We start from the raw sequence: 19,210 nt of genomic DNA, 5'->3' as shown, positions 1-19,210 counted from the left end.
CTTCCCGCGTGGCCGCGCTGCGTTCCGAACCTCGCGGCAATCGCGCGCCAACCTCCGCCGCGGGAGGGCGCCGCTGTCGCCCGTCGTGTTCCTGTACCACGCACGTGCTTACTCTACTACAAATATACCAGTGTGTGAGTGATTTCGTTGAATTATTCCATGTCAATACGCGTTCCCCGGTGCAAAGCGTGTCTAGCATAGGAATATCCCGATTGTCAGCCGTGTGCGAATGAATATGTTTGTTCATGGGCATTATTGTTGTTCCCGAGGGACTGGCGGCGATTAATATCGCTCACGGATGTGGTATTAATATTAATGTTATTCGGCAGAGTTTTATCATTATTGGTCATGTTATGTAAAACGTATGCCTGTCTCGGATGTTATGTTTATTAAATGTAAATTATAATTGGTATCGACATGCTGAATGTATTCATTCTATTAGGTTTTAGTATATCAGTGTCAGTATACACTTATTTCCATAGGACAGAGATTGTAAATTTTTACATAATTAAGGATAATCTTGCCTCAAAGAAACAGATTTTGACACTTAAACTATGAGTTAGTTTAAGTGTAAAGCTTATTAATCCTCTGTCTTACTCTCTTTTGGTTTGTATTCACAAGGCGCAGCGTTGACAAATACGGTCTTATAAGGGTCTCGTACCGGATTTCGGCGCCTTAAGTCGGACTAAACATAACGGGTGACTTAAGACATTATTCAGTAGATGTATATAGTACTGTGAGGTGTCATTATTTGTGGTTAGTCTTAATTTAGATGTGCTACTGAAAAGATCTTAAACCTTATATATAAAAATGAATATATATATAAATTGAATATCATGTAGAAATTTACTTGCCAACTTACGTAAGTCAGTTTTTACATGATACACGTATTCACTGTGATAGATTTATTATTGTATCTAATGTGGTTGGAGATAGTAGAGGCAAGAAATACAAAATTTGTCAATAATAAGTAATAAGAATGTTTATGTAATCGTATAATTAAAAAATACCTACATGAAACGGAAACGTCTAAATTATTTGCCATAATAAAGAGTTTTTAGTCTGTGAACGTGGCTGATATAGAAATAGTATAAAAAAAGCGAAATTAAGAAAATCACAATAACATACTAAATATACTATTGAGTTGTGTAGGTAGGTAAGGAAATATTTAACTCGATGAAAATGATATGGTAACCCCGTCTGCACTATTAGTTTATGCTAGCGGGATATCATTGATGATAGGTGCGGATGTAGTTAGATCTGCTGGTCTACTCTTGACTCTAATTTCAATATCAATTTCAATCTAATCTATTGTCAGTGACAATGTTAACATTCATATTCATCAGGAATTAATCACAATTGTTTCCAGAGGGACCACGTAGAGGTCGATCTGACCCTATATTGATAGCAATGAAGCAGCTAGTATCTATTACTAACAATTCTCTTCCCTCCTGTATATATATAATTGAATTTAACTGTATATAGAGGTGGAGGCTCCTACTAATGTCAGCGTGTGCGTGGTGCGCGCTCCCAGTTATTAACGCCCCGGCCGAACGGTCGCAGCAAGCCGTGTCGATTTTAGGGAAGGTTACTATTAACTGTTCACAGGTCATTGTTCTTTTTCACTTCAAAGCGTTTTTTGTTACGCGCCAAGATAAATTGGTATTGTTCGGGAGTAGTGGTTTTTGTTACAATGTCACATCCGTTTACGTTTCGCATCATTTCAAGTTAATTAAATATATTTATTAGTTACATACGTAGCTGAATAATATAGAATAGTTATAATTAATTCGTAAAAGTAGGTATCAACGATATGGAATTTTATTGATAGTTCATATCTTAAATGCTCCCTATTAGTAAATGTGACGAAGTTAACAATGTTTTAAGTTTGTCACATCCACTAATTAAGTTTTTATTTTTGAAATAGATATTTACTGTTACAAAGTACCAGTAGGTACTAATCAAAAAGCCAGTACAACTACAGTATCTAGTAAATGGCTAAATATCTACATGTTAATATTTTTTCTTTTTTAATAAAAGCAACTTTGCATGTGACTGTACAATTTTATATCTATAGTATTATATATGTATTTGTTGGGTTTTGGCTTGTAGAGCATCCCTAAATAGATAGTAATCTACGTTTTTTGATGCTGGCCTCGTTCTTTGATCAAAATAAAAGCATTTTTCTTTTGATAAGAACTTATTCTAACACTTTGAGCCACCTAATCAGTTCTCTATTGGAGCTTGAATTTTATCTTGCACAATCGTTGTCCTCAGTTATACGGACCACTATGCTAGTCTTTAAATTAAAAAGGAACACGATGATGCCCATGAATTACTAATTCGTGTTTTCATGATTTAATATTTGTATTGGTTTCTAGCTATACGATGGGTTAATTTTATATTGCTACATGGACTTTTAAAATGACTTAGCGAAAATGAATCTGATTTGAGACGTGTATAGGCTTACTATGTATTGAGTGCTAAATTGGTGTTTGCAAAATGGATGACAGCTCACCAGATCTGTCATTAAAGTTGCGCCGCGGTTCCAGCGATTCTCGGGAGTCGTTTTATATGGATTTCGCTCAAGGAATCGATTCTGATATCGAAGAGGTGACGACAATCGAACGAGTGATTCCTGAACACCCGGGAGGCAGGACGGAGGGCGATGCTGACACTTTGGCTACTCCTTCTGGTCTAGAAGAAAACAAAGAGTTGATACCATGGTAAGTAGATTTTTTATTAATTTATAGCAAGAGATTATTAATGAAATACACTAGTGGCATTCCAAATGAAGCCTTAATTACCTCTGGGACGTTTCAAGATAGAGTAGTACCATTTGGGGGCAATCTCAGATGCTTTTAGAGTCAAAATATGGTGTTAGCATTTGAACTATGATGCATGTCTAACACACGATTTGCCTACAATTTGCCGAACATATTTATTTGACTTGGTACTAGAAATGCACCGACTAGTGGCCGATTAATTGGGAAAGCTTTAAAAAAGTTATATAGGTATAGTTAAAGTTCATTTATTTATTCATATTGCTATTTTTAAAATAAAGTGTTTGGAATGAAATCCCTTCATTATTAATTTTAATATCATATTGACAATAGGTATTATAATTGAGGATGAATAGGAGGAAATAGGAACAGTAGAAGATGCCATTTTGGAGAAAATGCTTTTTTATTTAAACTTGTCAAATTTTTCGTGTCATTCAGATAATTAATCATTTTGAAAGTGAGCACTGTGAAATAGAACAGCAATAATCATCAACAAAGAATCAAGAACAAGAGTAATCTTGTTTTAAAATCAAGCATCATTATTATAATTTCATAGTTACAAAATTGACGACGATGAAATAGATTATGCGATGACGATTGACATCTTTACGTCTTTTCTAAACACGAGAAAACATCTAACATACACATCAAATTTCTTGCACCATATAATGTCTGGAGTTTTCTCCAGATAATCAGTAGAAGAAGTATTCATTAGCTAATGGTGATTCTTACATCTCTGAATTGTCAAAATACTGTTATTACAATTGAATGTATAGTAAGTAAAAGAGAAATTCGTTGGGATTAATTGTAATCGATTATTTAGTCATTAAAAAGTCCATTAAAAGTTTGAATACAAAATAAAATAAATACAAATAAAAAAAAATATGTGTATAGATTCTTATATACTAACTTGATGTGTATCTAGCAATCTTATAAAGTTCTTTGAAGAAAATCGCACAACCAATAGAGCACAAAAGATCAAAAGCGAGGGACAAAATGTGTGTCAGCGTACACGTTAAACCAGTTATAGAACCTATGTCAGATCCAGTGGGCTTTCTCCGCAGGCATCCTAAGAGTGAGATCGGGTAACGTCGTGTGCGGTTACCCGCTAACATACCCCGTATTGCACGATGCGGAACAGAAAAGATAAACATGCGAAAATCGACGTTTATACGGTATTCATATACATATAAAACGGGAAATTAATCGCTCTGTTTTTGTCGTTTCCGACAACTGTTTCGGCTTCATCCGGAAGTGTTCTTCGAAGGGCGTTCGGTGTCTTGCGTTTGACTGCGAGCGAGATATTTTGAAAATAATATGATTAATAAAATAAATATGGTAGTTGTTACAAATTCTGATTTACCTACAAATAAAGTCAGACGATTAAATAATAAAAAAAAAAATACCAATTCATTTCAGTCTTATTTAGTTTAAGTTGTCATTATTAGAAGCTCACAAATAGGCACACACAAAAGTTCTAAAAGAACATACTGCATTGTTCGACTCAATATAGACAGGGTTTAATTAATGCACTCGAATGAAAAATATGTTAAAGTATATTAATATTAAGTCTCATAGTAAAAATTATTAGGTATAGGACGACATAGATAGATAAATGGACGTAGCCGAGTTTAATTTAAGATTTACCGGACATTGTTGTGCGTTAGAGTCATCATTTTCAAAGAACTCCATGTGACGTGAATCATTTTTTTAACTAATCTAAATATAAATTGAAGCTTTTAGTAGTAGTTATACTAACTGTAGTTTATTAACATTTTCAGAGAGAAAAACTCTGAATATCAATTTCAGGTATATTTTTTTATAAAACGAACATATAATTAGAAGTTTGATAAGCAAGTTAAACAATCTAGAAAGTAGACAATAACAATTATCCAAGCTAATATCATTGGTACGAGTATAATCTGTGCTTTTTATATATAAATTTTAGATTGATTCTGTTTTAATACCATAGGTTATTTCATAGTCATCTAAAATGAGTGACTTTCGAATTACATGATATATCGAATTAAAAAAAAAAAGATTATTCGAACTCTTAGAACATTACTCAAAATAATAATTATAGTTATGATAATAATATGGCCGTGTAGTCCCGGCATATAATAGGCTACCCCTTCCTTTCTTGTGGGTGTCTAAAGAAACGACTAAGGGAGGGCGAGGGATGTGCAGCAGCGTCCCTCTTAAAATATCTCTAAAAGCCTGACTGCGGTTGTCAATCTGCCTGCCAAGCGTGACAACTACTGGCAAAACCCCTCAAGGGGGAGGCTTATCTCCAGCAGTGGACAGTTAAAGGCTGATATGATGATGATTATAATAATAATAAGAATTTAAATCTATGAATAAGTTACTGTCATAATTATGAAAGTTTGTAAAGATATTAAACAGCTTTACGTAGTATTTGAATGATAATTAGATATAATGCTATATGTACATATGTAGCTTATATGTTGACTTAAACCAGGTAACTTTATGTACTGATTCGCGAGTAAAGCCACAAGAAATAACTAGATATAAATAAATAAACGTCATTATGGTTCAATTCAAATAATTTGGTTATTTATAGCTGACTATATGCGTACCTATTCGTTTGCTTCCTTCTACGAATATCTAAATAGGTAAATATTTTATTTCCGCAAACTCATCAAGTTCCTGGAGATTTACAACCGATCTTTTAATGAGTTTTATATTATTTTGTACGGAATAAATTTGTTTATTCATTTCTGTAATTCTTACACAATATTGTCAGTTGTTATTTTTTTTGGAAGGTTTTGAGTAAATACCTAGATTATAAATTACACTTGTATTTTTAAACTCCAAGTCTATTGTTTCAATACCGTTTAAATAAAAGGATAAAGAAATTTATTTAACCGCCCATATTTAAAATAATAAACTTAAATAAGTAATAGATATGATCCATTCTAAATAAAAATATTGCCACTTTTTGCTACCATACAAATAAATTTTATCTTTTTATAAGGATTATAAGAAATAATTACATATTTATTTAATTTGATTAAATTTAAAATTTTGTCTTGATCTGTAAATTTTGGACCATCTGTTCAAAGAGGGAAATACGCAGTAAACTCATCTGTTTTATATTTGATTCTAATATGTCCTGCGAAATATAGGTATATCGAAAGTTTGGCACAATCGAAAAATGCCTCTGACTACCGTATTAGACAATATACTCATGAGCTTGCTTGTTTATTTTATTTTTATTAAATTTTAAACTTTGAATTTAAATTCATATTTGGACCGTTCATTAAATGATTTTTAGATAGATAATTTCTTTGTGTCGAAAGTCACGAAGCTTCTTTTGGCAAAACAGAATTACAACATTTTACGTATACAATTTTTTATTTGATTGATCAATACTTGGAGCAATGTATCACCCCATAAATCAAAACCGTAACACCGAGAGCTTTATATTCAAAGCAGGGAAAATACTGTTTAGTGAGTGTGATACAGCAAAATTTTCGTCGAATTTGGAAAATACATATCCTGTAGAAGCAAGTTCTTAGTAAGCTTTTACCAGAGGGAGACGTTGTACAAAGTCGTTAGCATGAGTATTTCTATCTCACTTGTGTTGCTGTAGCTAAGCTGTTTCGTTCGCATGGGGTGTTTCGGTTTCAAGGGTTCTTACCTTTCATGGCAATGAAATTACTAGGTACTGAGGCATGACATCTTGTTACTCCTCAGGGATGGCAGTGCATGAGGTAAATATCGGCTTGTTTGCCATTTAAAGTTTTACATATATATAAAAGAGATTCCTGATAAAAATAGTAGAGTTCATCTCCATCTAATTTCAACTTTTGCTTATACTCATATGAACTGTTTTGTTTGATGTGTATGGATTCAATTAATTGTAGTACCTAAGGAGATATATTTTCTGTATACAAAAATGAATTTAATGACGTATAATTTGCTATAAATTATTAGATTAGGATTTCCTACATTTAATCCAGAATTGTCCTTAAAAGTATAGCCGAAAAAAAAGTTTGTATTTAAGTATTTTTAACGTTTATCAACTGTAACTATTTAGCTTTACAATCATTGGAAATAAGGGGTTGAAATTTTGTAACATTTTCTATCATAAATTGAAAACTATGCGTCAAAAATACTGATTTTTGTTATGTAAATGAATCTCTTTCAGATAATATCTTATATAAACTTTTGTTCAAAACAATTTAAAATCATCCTTTCAAAAAAAAAAAACTAATTTTTTTAAAAGTTTGTGTCTTTGTGTAAATTTCAAAATAATAGCTTTGTAATTGATATAACGCTATGGCAGATAGATAAACACTTTTCAATCATTCAATTTATTATTTATTTTTAACTCTCAGAAACCTAGTGTTGATTGTTTGGTGCCAAAATCACGATGGTACTGATAAGTACACGGGCCTCTACTAGTTGTGATCAATCCTTCGCAATAAATATTGGTTGTCTCACGCATACTAATTGTAGTGGAATTAAAATAATAATCAAGTAATCAGTAATACTTGGCTGTTTATCTCAATACCTAATATTGAGCCAGGATGTAAAATACAAATCCTATCGACTACTAGAAAAAATACAAAAAGAACCAATTGTAATAAAGTTTTTACATGTAAATATTAACAATAAAATGCCCAGCTAAATAGATGTAACGTGCGGGGATAAAGCTACAGCTATTAGCAGGAAAGAGTAAAATTCATATCCAACTTCATTTATTTATACCAAGGTAAAGCAGTACAAATAAAAAAAATATTGGAAAATTAAATGTAAATCCGGCGAAACAGTGCGGTAAGCCAGACATTGACTTGACGCGAACATTGTTTGGATAACAGACGAGCCGGCAACGAGCTTTCGCTTGTCGGAAACTATTTTATATTCGGCCTACCACTAAGTTACGGACGTAGTTTGTTACTATTTGTGGTCAACTGGGCGTCCGTTTGAAGCTTTATGTACTAATAGTTTCTCGGCTTTAAATCATTAGGCTGGCCTGAACAATGTTATTGAAAACAGGAATTTGTCTGAATCCTTTGAAACAATGATAAATTGCTGTTTGCAAATAATTTGTCTGTGTAAATTATGGTATAAGACCAAGTATGTACAGTACATATGACGTAAAATAGGTTTTAAGTTGTTAACTGATGAAGTCGGTTTAAAAAAAGATGAGGCCTTTTTGGAACATTGGCCACTACGGGCCTGCCATATTAAGTATCTAATGTATGAAGTATTTTAAAGATTTTTCTTTATCAAAAGGTTGTCTGGAACAGACCACTCTTAGCGAGAAGGTCGCCTATTATTTTCTCAGCGTAATCTTTTCTTTAATTGTTTGTATTTATAAGTTTACTAATGAAATCTTTTGAAGGAAACAATAAAGAGTATCTATCTATGTATCTCTTTCTCTATTAAATAATACGTCTAAAAATTTGTGTTCTAAATGTATTCATTTAGGCATTTTATTTGATATCAGAAGATAATTAATTTGACTAATTTACATAGTTTTTTTTGGTGTAAATATACATAACTGTAAACAGAGCAGTATAAATTAATGTCTATTATATCAAATTTTCGCATTTAAAATGCTTCAATTTGAAGCCTTTAACCAGCGCCTGTTGCCAGTGATAAAACACAAAGATGTAATACGATTACGAACTGCTAGTCGAATAAGCAGGTCAGGAGTTTCGCTGTGTAATAAAATCCATAATGAAAATATCCGTACAAGAACCAAAGTGATCGACATAATCCGAAGGATCAAAAACTTAGAGTGGCATTAGTCGGTACAATAACTCCAACATCTAACAAGCTTTGAGGAAGAAAGGTACTCAAGAAGCGAGCCTATATTGACAAACAGTATAGGACCATCCTTACTAGATAGAACTCCGACCTCTTATGTACATGTTGTAGGGAGTTAAGGGATGCAGATGGCGCAGAATAATTTTTTTTATTTTATATTATATATACTAAGATTTTTTGTAATATAAAATTGTGTTTACTGTAAAACATAAATATTTTTTAATGGTGTAATGAATTTAAAAATTATGTGAAAATATATTTCTACGCAATATGTGCAAACGCTTGAAGTAGATGTGAATTTTACGCCACGCCAGTCTGAGTGCTCACCCTAAATTAGACCGTCTGTATGCTGGCATGTTTGACGAGCGAATGCAACACTTAATTAAAAGGAACTTGAAATTTCATTTTTAAAAGTAGCAATTACACGATCGATATGTTGTAGTGGGTCGTTAAATAGTTTACCACTATCAAGTGTTAATTAAGCACAAACATTAATTTTAAATTTAACAATAAAACAAACGAAAATATATTAGCACTTTTATTTATGTAGCTCTAGGTTTGTAAAGATAAATTAATTTGAATATAGAGAAGGGTCAATGCGTGTTACGTGTTCTTTATGCCTTTATACTGGTATGTAATCCAACAGATCCTTCATATAGTCAATGAATAAAGGATAATCTTTCCCTTTTTTTGTTAAAGCACCTTTAGGTATTCTACAAGTACCTAAGCTATTAAACCTTTTTTAACCAGGTTTTTCTGTCGATATACATTATTTATTTGTTTTCACAGACCCTATCGCAATATATACATACATACACACATATATAATATTATGACTACTCGTAGATTTTATTCTATTTAACATATTTTAAAAAAAGGAGAGAAGTTTTATTTTGGTATTAGTTTATTTAATGCATGCACCTTCTAGGAGATTTTTAGGCCGATTACATACTTTAGTAGGACTTTGATAATTGGTTTACAATATAATATCTTCTACTCGTCTGGAAATACAGTTATGTGTACTTTTATTTAATTGCTTTTCACAATAGTTCAAATTACTAATTTGTGCTTTCTTATATCTACACTAGTGCTCCAACTATGTACAATATATTTCCTTTGTTAGCGTTTTCCTTATTTACGTGGTACGCTGTAAAAAAAAGTAAAGGCGAAAGGAAGGCAAAGGGAAGGAAATATCAGGTGTTTTATAGTGGTTCGCCACTCAGTTTGCGAAACCATAAAGGTTTTCCTTCACTATTTTTTAACAATATCTCTTGTTACGTGTGGTTTTATTTACAAAGGCAATGTAAGGACGAGACAATAAACTATTACAGAATACCTATAACTGTTAGCCGTTTGACACAAAGTTTTAATTGAAAATGACACTTGGAACGTCTGGTAGTAGTAATAGTTGATATTGTGGTTTTACTATAATAATTATTCGGGGGATTTATTGAGTTTTGAAGATAAATTTCGTTGATAATAAGTTTTACAAGTACCCTGTTATTTTTAGAACGTTTTTTGAAAATGAATTTTTATATTCATTGTTCACGATTATTTTATAGATCTACCGTTACTTAATATATTTTATCAGAAATATAAAACTTACACTATATTTCAGTTACTAATACTTCAGTTTGGTTTTGTTAAAAGTGTAACAATATCAGGTTTATTATTCAATCTTGGAAGTTATTAAGTTATTTGTAGAATATTACTTATTTACAAAAAAATACATGCCCACAAATTCTTGAATAACTCTGGCCTGTATCTTGCTTATTATTTTTACCTCTTATTAGTATTTTGATAGTTCAAACAATTACCGTGATAATTTACATACATCTTCGTTATATAAAATAGACTTTCATCTCACTAGGTATGGTAAATCGCGAACATAACTAGTAACTACTATATAAAATAAAATAAAAAGAAAATAACTATGTTTACTTGGATAAGTATCTACTTACAAAATCAGGAAACATGACGCATCGATGTCATTTTATCCACATGTCTAATCTTCCACTAAGTGTAAAAACAACTTTATATTATTTATATACTTTTTTACGGAAGTAAAATTGATAATAAAAATCACTTTCTGTAAGATCATCGGGTAAGGACATAAAAATAATTTTATGACAGTTTTTACAGTAAAAGTTTGAGATAGCGCTCTAACACAATACTTTGACGAAGTGTTCCCTCATGTTTATACTGCTTTTACTTAAAACTTTTAATATGCGATGTTAAGAGCGATATTTTCTTGAGTAACAGTAAAAGATATTTGTCAGTAAAATTCAAGTATTAAAGATCTGTCAAGTGTCATTATAGTTATTAGCTTATTCGTAGTTTTGTCTTAAGAGTCGATACGATTGTTGATATAACAATAATTAATATCTAAATGCATTGCAAAATGTTAATTAAAAGTAAAATAAAGTTTCGTTTAAAGACACCATAGCTTTCATAAACCCATCTTAAATAATAGGTTAAATGAAACATATGAAATAAGAAAATATGAGAAAGAAATAAAAAATAGTAATTTTTTAAATATTGTATTAGGTATATGAAATAAAAAATTCTGTTTATGAAATTTAAGGAAGTAATGAAATAAATATTTATTATAGTTAAGGTATCGATTTAGTTCTTTGAGAACTAAAGTTAAACGAACAAACAAGTTGAAATAGTACATACATATATATTCACCCTTACGCTTCTAAAGTACCCACATGCCCTTCTACCCTCTCACATACTAACAACTGACACACCCTTGGTCAATTTATTATTTGTCATTTTTCACTGTTATTTTTTGTAATTTGTATCACAGATATAAGTTTTCCTTTTTGTTTTTTTTTTTTTTGTATCGACAGTATTCCGTTAATTTGCTTGTATTTGTAAAATTATTGAATTTGTTCTTCTGTTGAAAAAGATTGATACACTGTATGTGTACTAATCATTGGTACCTTGATTCCCCTATTTAAAAAGTCAGACAAAAAATCCTTATACATATGGGAAGGTAGAATTACTACATGTTAATGTACCCTTTCATTACAAATGGTGTGTAAAGTTCCATTGAAAGGTTTCCTTGATTTCCATATTCTCTTTAGAAGGCAAATTGTTCTAATAGTTGTAGCCGCCACGATATTAGCATAAAATGAGCCTTTATGAAGTTCCAAGCAGACTTGCAGCTGTTGCGACCACATCGTGATCTTAGTAGACTAGTGAATATCAATTCGTCTATGTTTTGTTGAAGTATGAACAGTTATTATGTACATGTCTCTAGAATAATGGATTCAGCCGTCTGTAGCAGCTGATGCAGGACGGCAAGCTTATGATAATGTTTAGGTTATATGAGACATAAATCATTCAAGCGACGGCGGTGGTCGCTTTAAAAACTAACTTTACAAAGTAAAACATTTAGTGGGCACACGTGGGAGTAATAGAATGAAATAAATCATTTTAGAAATGTGCATGACGAAGATCATAATACACACACACACACACACACACACACACACACACACACACACACACACACACACACACACACACACACACACACACACACACACACACACACACACACACACACATATACGTGAATAAATTTTATAATATTGAACTTAGATTTATTTCATCTGAAAAATCTTTTTTAATCTAATCAGACACTTACTTTGGTTGATAATAGCTATATAGTAATTAGGTATATGTAAATTATATTAATGCAAAATAGAAATAACTGTTTATGCCACAACTGAAGATGGTTTTTTTGTGAAACACAATCTTAAATAAACAACATGCACCATAAAAATTTTTTTTTTCATAGTAATAGCTAGGAGGGTAACACCGCGTGTCACAGCTAATAAATAATGTTGTTAAGCAGAATCTCGAAATGTTAGATATGAATACTAGTAAATTGTAATTCATCTGAAGTAGCTTCTTTATTATGTCCAATTCTGAATGTGTCAGAACGGAAAAAAAGCAAATCTGTAACTTTTATTCCAATATTTACGCCCCTTTCTTGGGTTCCCGCCTTCTTAATATTTTACTCAACGAGCATCACGCATCATAAATCAAACATTGTAATACAAGAATTTGTATAAAAAGCGGGGAAGTCACTGTTTATGAGGGAATGATTCAGTAAAAGTTACTCGTACTTTAAATTCCGAAGTATTTTCAAATTTGACACAGTCCCGGGGATGACATAGTATAAACCATTTCATTTTAAACTACAACTAATCTAGTGAGGCTTCATCATAAATTTGTAATAACAAAAATTAAAATATTGTTTTTGTAAGTTTTAAATTTAGGAGGAAGTAAGAAATAATTCCGATCTTTGTAATATAATATTTTAAATTTAATTTCTACCAGAGAAAAAGAATACCCAATTGTACTTTTAATACTATGTTTATTTACATATCCATGTTTATTTCTTATTTACTTATATATTGTTTAATTAAAGGTAATTTTAATAACTGTTTTTACCAATATTAATTAAATATATAACTAATGTGAATCTGAGTTCATTTGTTTAATTATTTGCCATATGTTTTTTGATTTCAAATATTCCCTCCCTCCCTTAAAACATCTAAACCTAAATGTGGTTGCCAATCTACCTGCCAAGTGTGGCAATTAGAGCAGTGGACACTTGATATTAAGATGATGATGAAGAATTCTATATAATATATTGTCAAGATTATCTTAACAAATGCACATATTCAAGTTTTCTGTAAACAGCATGTTGGTATTTGTTTACGTTTGTTCTACGTTTTGTTAGTACACCCTCCGTAACAACGCTGTGCCGTTGTAGATGTCTCGCCTTTGTTTAAAGCTTAGCTTTTCTTATTCGTTCTTGAGAGCTGAGAGCAAAGTTAATAAACCTTAATAATGTTATTAGGGTTCCATTCTTAAAAAAATAAAAAGAGACCGTTTCTTAATCGTTGACTTGACCGTTTAGCAGAGACAACCCTTAATTTACAGAAAGGTTAAGTTTATCAAATTGAAATTGATTATTTTATACGTCTCTATTTTTATACTAAAATAAAAAGCTATGGCTCAAAAAAAAAAACATATCTTAAAGTTGCTTTGTTATAAAGTAAATCATATTGCAGAATCAAATTTTATTCGTCATCCAACTACTTGAGAATTTGAACATACTCGTAATTTAGTTGCATCTTTTGTTCTGTAGGTATAAGACGCAGATCGATGTACACCCTCATGCAACTTTATGTACCGGAAAGTTAGCTAGTCGCCCTACGACTTGATCGCAGTGTTTTACTCCGGAACTATATACAAACAGAGATATCTGTATTTACAAAAAATACTTTCCAGAAAATTAAAAATATGTGTTTTAAATAATACCACGTATTCCTTGTTTTTTTTAAATCGATGGATTTTTTTTCATTTTAGATGTGAGAGACAAAGATAAGTGCGGAATACGATCAAAATTGTGAATCCAGTGGGTCTATCATGAAATGAAATTCCGAAATTTCGGACTCAATGTCTTGTTTTTGTTTATACCAAAATCGGATCAATAAATGGAGTTTAACATTTCGCTCATCATACATCCTATCATAAACGTCCAAAGGAACAATATTTTAACATTTTTAATATTTCCAAACGGCATGTATTTTGTAATTTTAACATAAAATTTCTGTTTCGTTTGGTTCCAAAATTTCGGAAAACATTTCATGGTAGGCCCTCTGTTTACGATGAGAATTAGTTGCATGAATAATCATTAAGACCATTTGAGTAATATCTAAATAATATGCTCAAAATAAAATAATATAAAGAACATAAAATTTTTTGAGATTGATTTATAAATCACGAAAGCCTAATTGCGATTGCCAATTTGCTTGCTAATCGTAGCAGAATCGATCGAAGCAGAAAATCCCCCTTATACTCCCCTATAAGGGGGGTTTTGTTAGGGATTTATGTTCAGCAGTGGACAGTTATGGACTAGTATGTTGTGGTAAACTACTTCATAGATAGTAATCTATTTTATAGAGAATTAAAATAGTGGTATATATTAGGCACCTACTAATTAACTGGCTACTTGCATCAGTATATAAATTTGATAAAATATTGTCTTAATTTAAATTATAACTTTTGATTCTTATTATTGACAATATTTTGAGATAGGTACTAAGTTAATGTTTCTGTCCTTCTCTGGTCCGTTTATTGTAAAATCGCTTGCAATTTTAGGGATCTTTATTCTGTCTATCAATATTTCCGTCAACTGTTTAGTAGACATAGACATAGAGAAAAGAATTTTATTTCGTTTATAGGTACTATCTATACAGGGGAGTTTGCTTGTGTGGGTTGACCCATTCGTAAGTAGCCAAGAGTCAATATTGTCTTAATATCTTATCTCAACCTTCCACCTGAGTGGATAAATTGATTTAGTTTGCACCGTCTGCGTTTGTCTAACGATTCTCTAGAGCGTGCAGGAAACTGTGCTAAATTACGAGGAAACTTGCTCATTGTTCATCTAATCGTTTTCGTACGTGTTTGATTTAATACAGATATTTAATTATTAACTTAATTATTTATATGTGTATGAATGTAAGAATAACCGGTCTGACTTGCTTGATTTATTTTAGATCGTTCTTACGATAGAATGTAATGTACCTATACTTACTATCTGTTATCAATAAAACTATATATGTTAATAAAAAAAATTGGTGTAATAATTTTAAAAGTTCAGGCAAGCGTATTTATATTTATTTATTTTGTGATATATAGGTAACAATGGATGGTAAAACAAGATAAGTCCTCTAAGGTTTCCTTAAGGACATTTATTGCATTTATCTTTAAGGAAATCGTCAATTGAATAGTATGTTCTGTTTACTAAGTATTCATATAGTTTAGTTTTGTAATTTTTTATGTAACCTATGACTGTGGGAGATTTAGGTAATTTATTATATATTATAGGTGCCATCTCTATTATACTTTTAGTGAATAATGTTCTATGTGGTTTTGAAGTGATTTTGTGGTGCTGTCTATTATTTTTTAATTTACTATATTTACTTAAATTATTGTTATAAGTAGATAATAATAGATAGGTACATGATTTTATTCTCGAATAATTTTCTAAATAAAGATACATATATATCGTAGTTTTTTACTTATATATTATACAAGATATTTGTTCGCTACTTCGTATGCGTGGAATTCAGATTTAGGAAAACTAATGAAATAATGGTCTATTCTAGTGTCTTCTAGATGGCATTTCAAGATGAAACATACACAAGATTTCAACTTACACATTTATGAAAACAATTATGAAAACTACATCCAATTCAATGCAGTAGGATTTTTATGATGCTGTTATAAATGATCGAAAAACAAACAAAATTTTTAAAATTATTATTTTGACTATTATTGCTCTTATATTCCCTAATAATAATAATAATATATTTTGTTAAAATATCTCCCTTGTATAGACATTTTCTATCATCTCTAAATTGATTCAAACAAGAGAACTCTCTTTCTTATGTTTTATTTTAATTGAAAGAGAACGAGTTTTTATTGAAATGGAATTGTTCGATGATAGCTATCTATGTATTACGTTCGAACAGCTAAATCTTTTTCAGAGAGTCAATTTACATAAATCCTAATAAAATTCGCTTGTGGAGAGTAGGGGTTTCCAACAAAATTATAGGAAACATTTGTTTTTCAAAGATACTATTTGAATTTTTTTTCTACAAAAACTACTTTTTTCCATCTACTTCGTTCATGAATTATATTATATACATCTGTGCGAATAATTAATATTTGAATAGAATAATTAGCAATTAGCATTTTGTACCTATTGTTTCCTATCGTAATGGGATTAAGGAATATATTTACAGTAAATAATTAAATAATGATAGTCATGTAGGTACGCAATTTTAAAATGTCTTTTTCATAGTTTTTAAGAATAAATATACTTCACAAAGTTCAAAATTTTTCTCTCTCCTCTTAGCTCCAAGATAATGTCCGAATTATTCAAATTGGTGCCCACCTGAAGAACGAGGAGGGAATTTAATTATACGAATACCGATCTTTTAAGAACGTCTCGCACCATTTGTCACTGAATTCTTATATAATTTGAATGTAGATAGATGTCTTTGATCATTGTTCTTTTTATTAATAGAAATAGATTTTATACAATTAAAGTTACTCTCACGTACTGGCTATGAATAATTTAATTAGTACCTACTTATACAAATATACAGCGGAAATTGAAGTATTTGACTTATTGGTGTGGGTGTGTTCTACAAGGAAAATAAATATTTTTCCAAAGAACGACAAAAGAGTGAGTGTCATACTAACTTGACAGCTAGATACTTTATGGGAAGCTTAAAGTTTTTTTGTCGATGATAGAAAACACCATTTGAAAGACGGTTACAAGTTCGACCAGAGTAATGTTGATTGCAAATAAACATTATACCACGTATTCACAATACCAACAACAAGCGACAAATGCCTCTGATTACCCAAACAGAAATTATAGTCGGAATTATATTTGTTTATTTTTCATTTATATCGATTAGTAAACTCAATCAATCTGGGTCCATATACGTCAAACTTTTTGATTTAATTATCGGCAGTTGGATAAACTTTGGTCGAAATTTAACGGACACTTTTATTTATCGCTTCCCTTCTAGGTTCTAATTAATTGGCTACAGATGTTCGTGAGACGTCTTGGCGTGTCGTGTGACGTGTGAAAATAGGGAATAGGGATACATATAAGGGAGATAACAGTAATGGAGTGAGAAGACGTATCGTTGCTATTGCTCTATTTATGGACTTCTATTTTTGTGTCTTTCAAAATAAGATCCATTTGTTAAAGCAGCAATATACTGTGCAACCAAACAATACGAACAAAGCAAGATATATTTCTCTATATATATCGGGATGGTTAGTGCCGAAAAACACACAATTAACGTTTAAATAACACTAAAACCTATTTAAAAATATTGGACGAAAATATCCTCTATACTTTTGGTATGATATGCTGTTGAATTCAATAGTTTGTAATTGAAAGAGCTTTATCTGTAGATTTATTTTATTTTATGCAGCTGCAAAATTATAATTTTATTCACCTTACTCTCAATTTAAAGAGAACTGTGTTATTATTATAAGTGGGTACACATTTATGACTAAAGGGTGAGCGGGAAACCGGCTCTGCTACTTATACTGTACTATCAAAGATACGCTGAGGGTCTACTTAAACCTAATTAGATCTCTGTGTAGTGCATAGCAGAAGCAGGTCTTTCGACGTAGACTTGAGTTTGTGGAGCGGCTATTGTACGGGTTACAAGTTAGAGGGCGCTAGAGTTTCCTGAGCCACTTGACGTGTGACGACGAACAGCTTTATGACGAAGAGTGAGCCCTACATACAACGATATTATGTGCATAGATGTAACATTTAAATTTTTTAAAAAGAATTTTGGGAATAGATATAGTATATTTAATAACCTCTTAGTATTTAAGGTTGCACGACAATTTTATTAAGCATTTGATAATAAAAAAAAAATATCAAAACGGCACCAAAAATCGTGAGTTTGAGATACTGTACGTATTCTAGTTCATGAGAACTACATACATTTAAACTATGTACTTTTATTATTGTTATGTTTTTATGTATTGTTTGTTACTCCTTCATTTCAGTGACTAAGGGTTAAATTATTAATTAATTAACTACTACACACTCTAATCGATCTAATCTAGAGAAAGCATTATGTTTACATTACTTATTTACAATATAAACCTTCCGACCTATTCAAACTACTCAAAGTTTATAGTTAACTTTCCCAACTGTATCCACGTCTTATCAAAGGTTATCGATAATTCACCAAATAGCACTTACCTAAGTACTATTTCGGTACAGGATAAGCTTAGTAAACACTTGGTGTTAAGGATATTATGCAAATAGCCATTTATAATCCCGACGGACGTATCCGTTTATTCCAGCATTCAGTAAACGATACGATTTATAGCGAGTTTCGTAAGATATGTTCGAGTGAGCTGTATACGAATATGATCTCTATTTATTTACAATATGGTACATAATACACGATTTATATTTGTTGATTTTATCAAAAGGCTTCTTTTTAGCTAGGAGACTGCACGACGTCTTGGTTTAGTGCGATCAATAATTATATGTACTTACCTTTTACCTACTTAAAGTTACGTGTAATATTAATAATATAATAATAATAATAATTTAAACATATTTTTATTAATTTTCAGTTTATTTATAATGTTTTTTATGTGATATTACGGTATATTGTAGATATATTCCTTACAGTGGATGTATTCAATCATAGTTAAGTTACTGTTAAGAAATTTAATTGATATAGTTTGTGTGGTTTGCTCCAACATATTTTTTCTGTAAAATTAGTTTGTTAGACATAGGATTTTCATTGTGTTTTCTTATGGAAAAAATATATGTATATATATGTATTGGTTAAATTCAAAGCCAAGTAAATAAAAAAATCCTTTCTGAAGTATTAGCTCGTACTCGGGTTCTTATATATTTTTTACGCAACTTTGAATAAAAAACAAGTACACAGCCCGCCTGACAGGAACTAGCAAATGTTGCACAGCATCCTCGATATCACAGAATATATTGTAACGACCAGGAATGTTACAAT

General features: G+C 30.9%; 1 protein-coding gene across 2 annotated transcripts in view; it reads left to right on the top strand.

Moving 5' to 3' along the window:
- Positions 1-49: 49 nt before the first annotated feature.
- The window catches only part of LOC116413697 (proton channel OtopLc), an 87,138-nt gene continuing 67,977 nt past the window's right edge, over positions 50-19,210 (top strand). The window contains exons 1-2 of one of the 2 annotated variants that reach the window (XM_052895687.1): positions 50-130; positions 2,382-2,726. In XM_052895687.1, the coding sequence (XP_052751647.1) occupies positions 2,503-2,726 (224 nt within the window). In that variant the 5' untranslated portion in view covers positions 50-130; positions 2,382-2,502. Of the gene's footprint in view, positions 135-2,381; positions 2,727-19,210 lie in introns of both variants that reach the window. The other variant, XM_052895686.1, reaches the window with a different exon arrangement.

Source organism: Galleria mellonella, unplaced genomic scaffold (genome assembly GCF_026898425.1).
Source record: "Galleria mellonella isolate WM207_F2 unplaced genomic scaffold, CSIRO_AGI_GalMel_v1 utg300, whole genome shotgun sequence".
NCBI classification, from domain to species: Eukaryota; Metazoa; Arthropoda; class Insecta; order Lepidoptera; family Pyralidae; genus Galleria; species Galleria mellonella.
The sequence above is the reverse complement of the archived record's forward strand: the minus strand, read 5'-3'. Positions and strand labels throughout refer to the sequence as shown.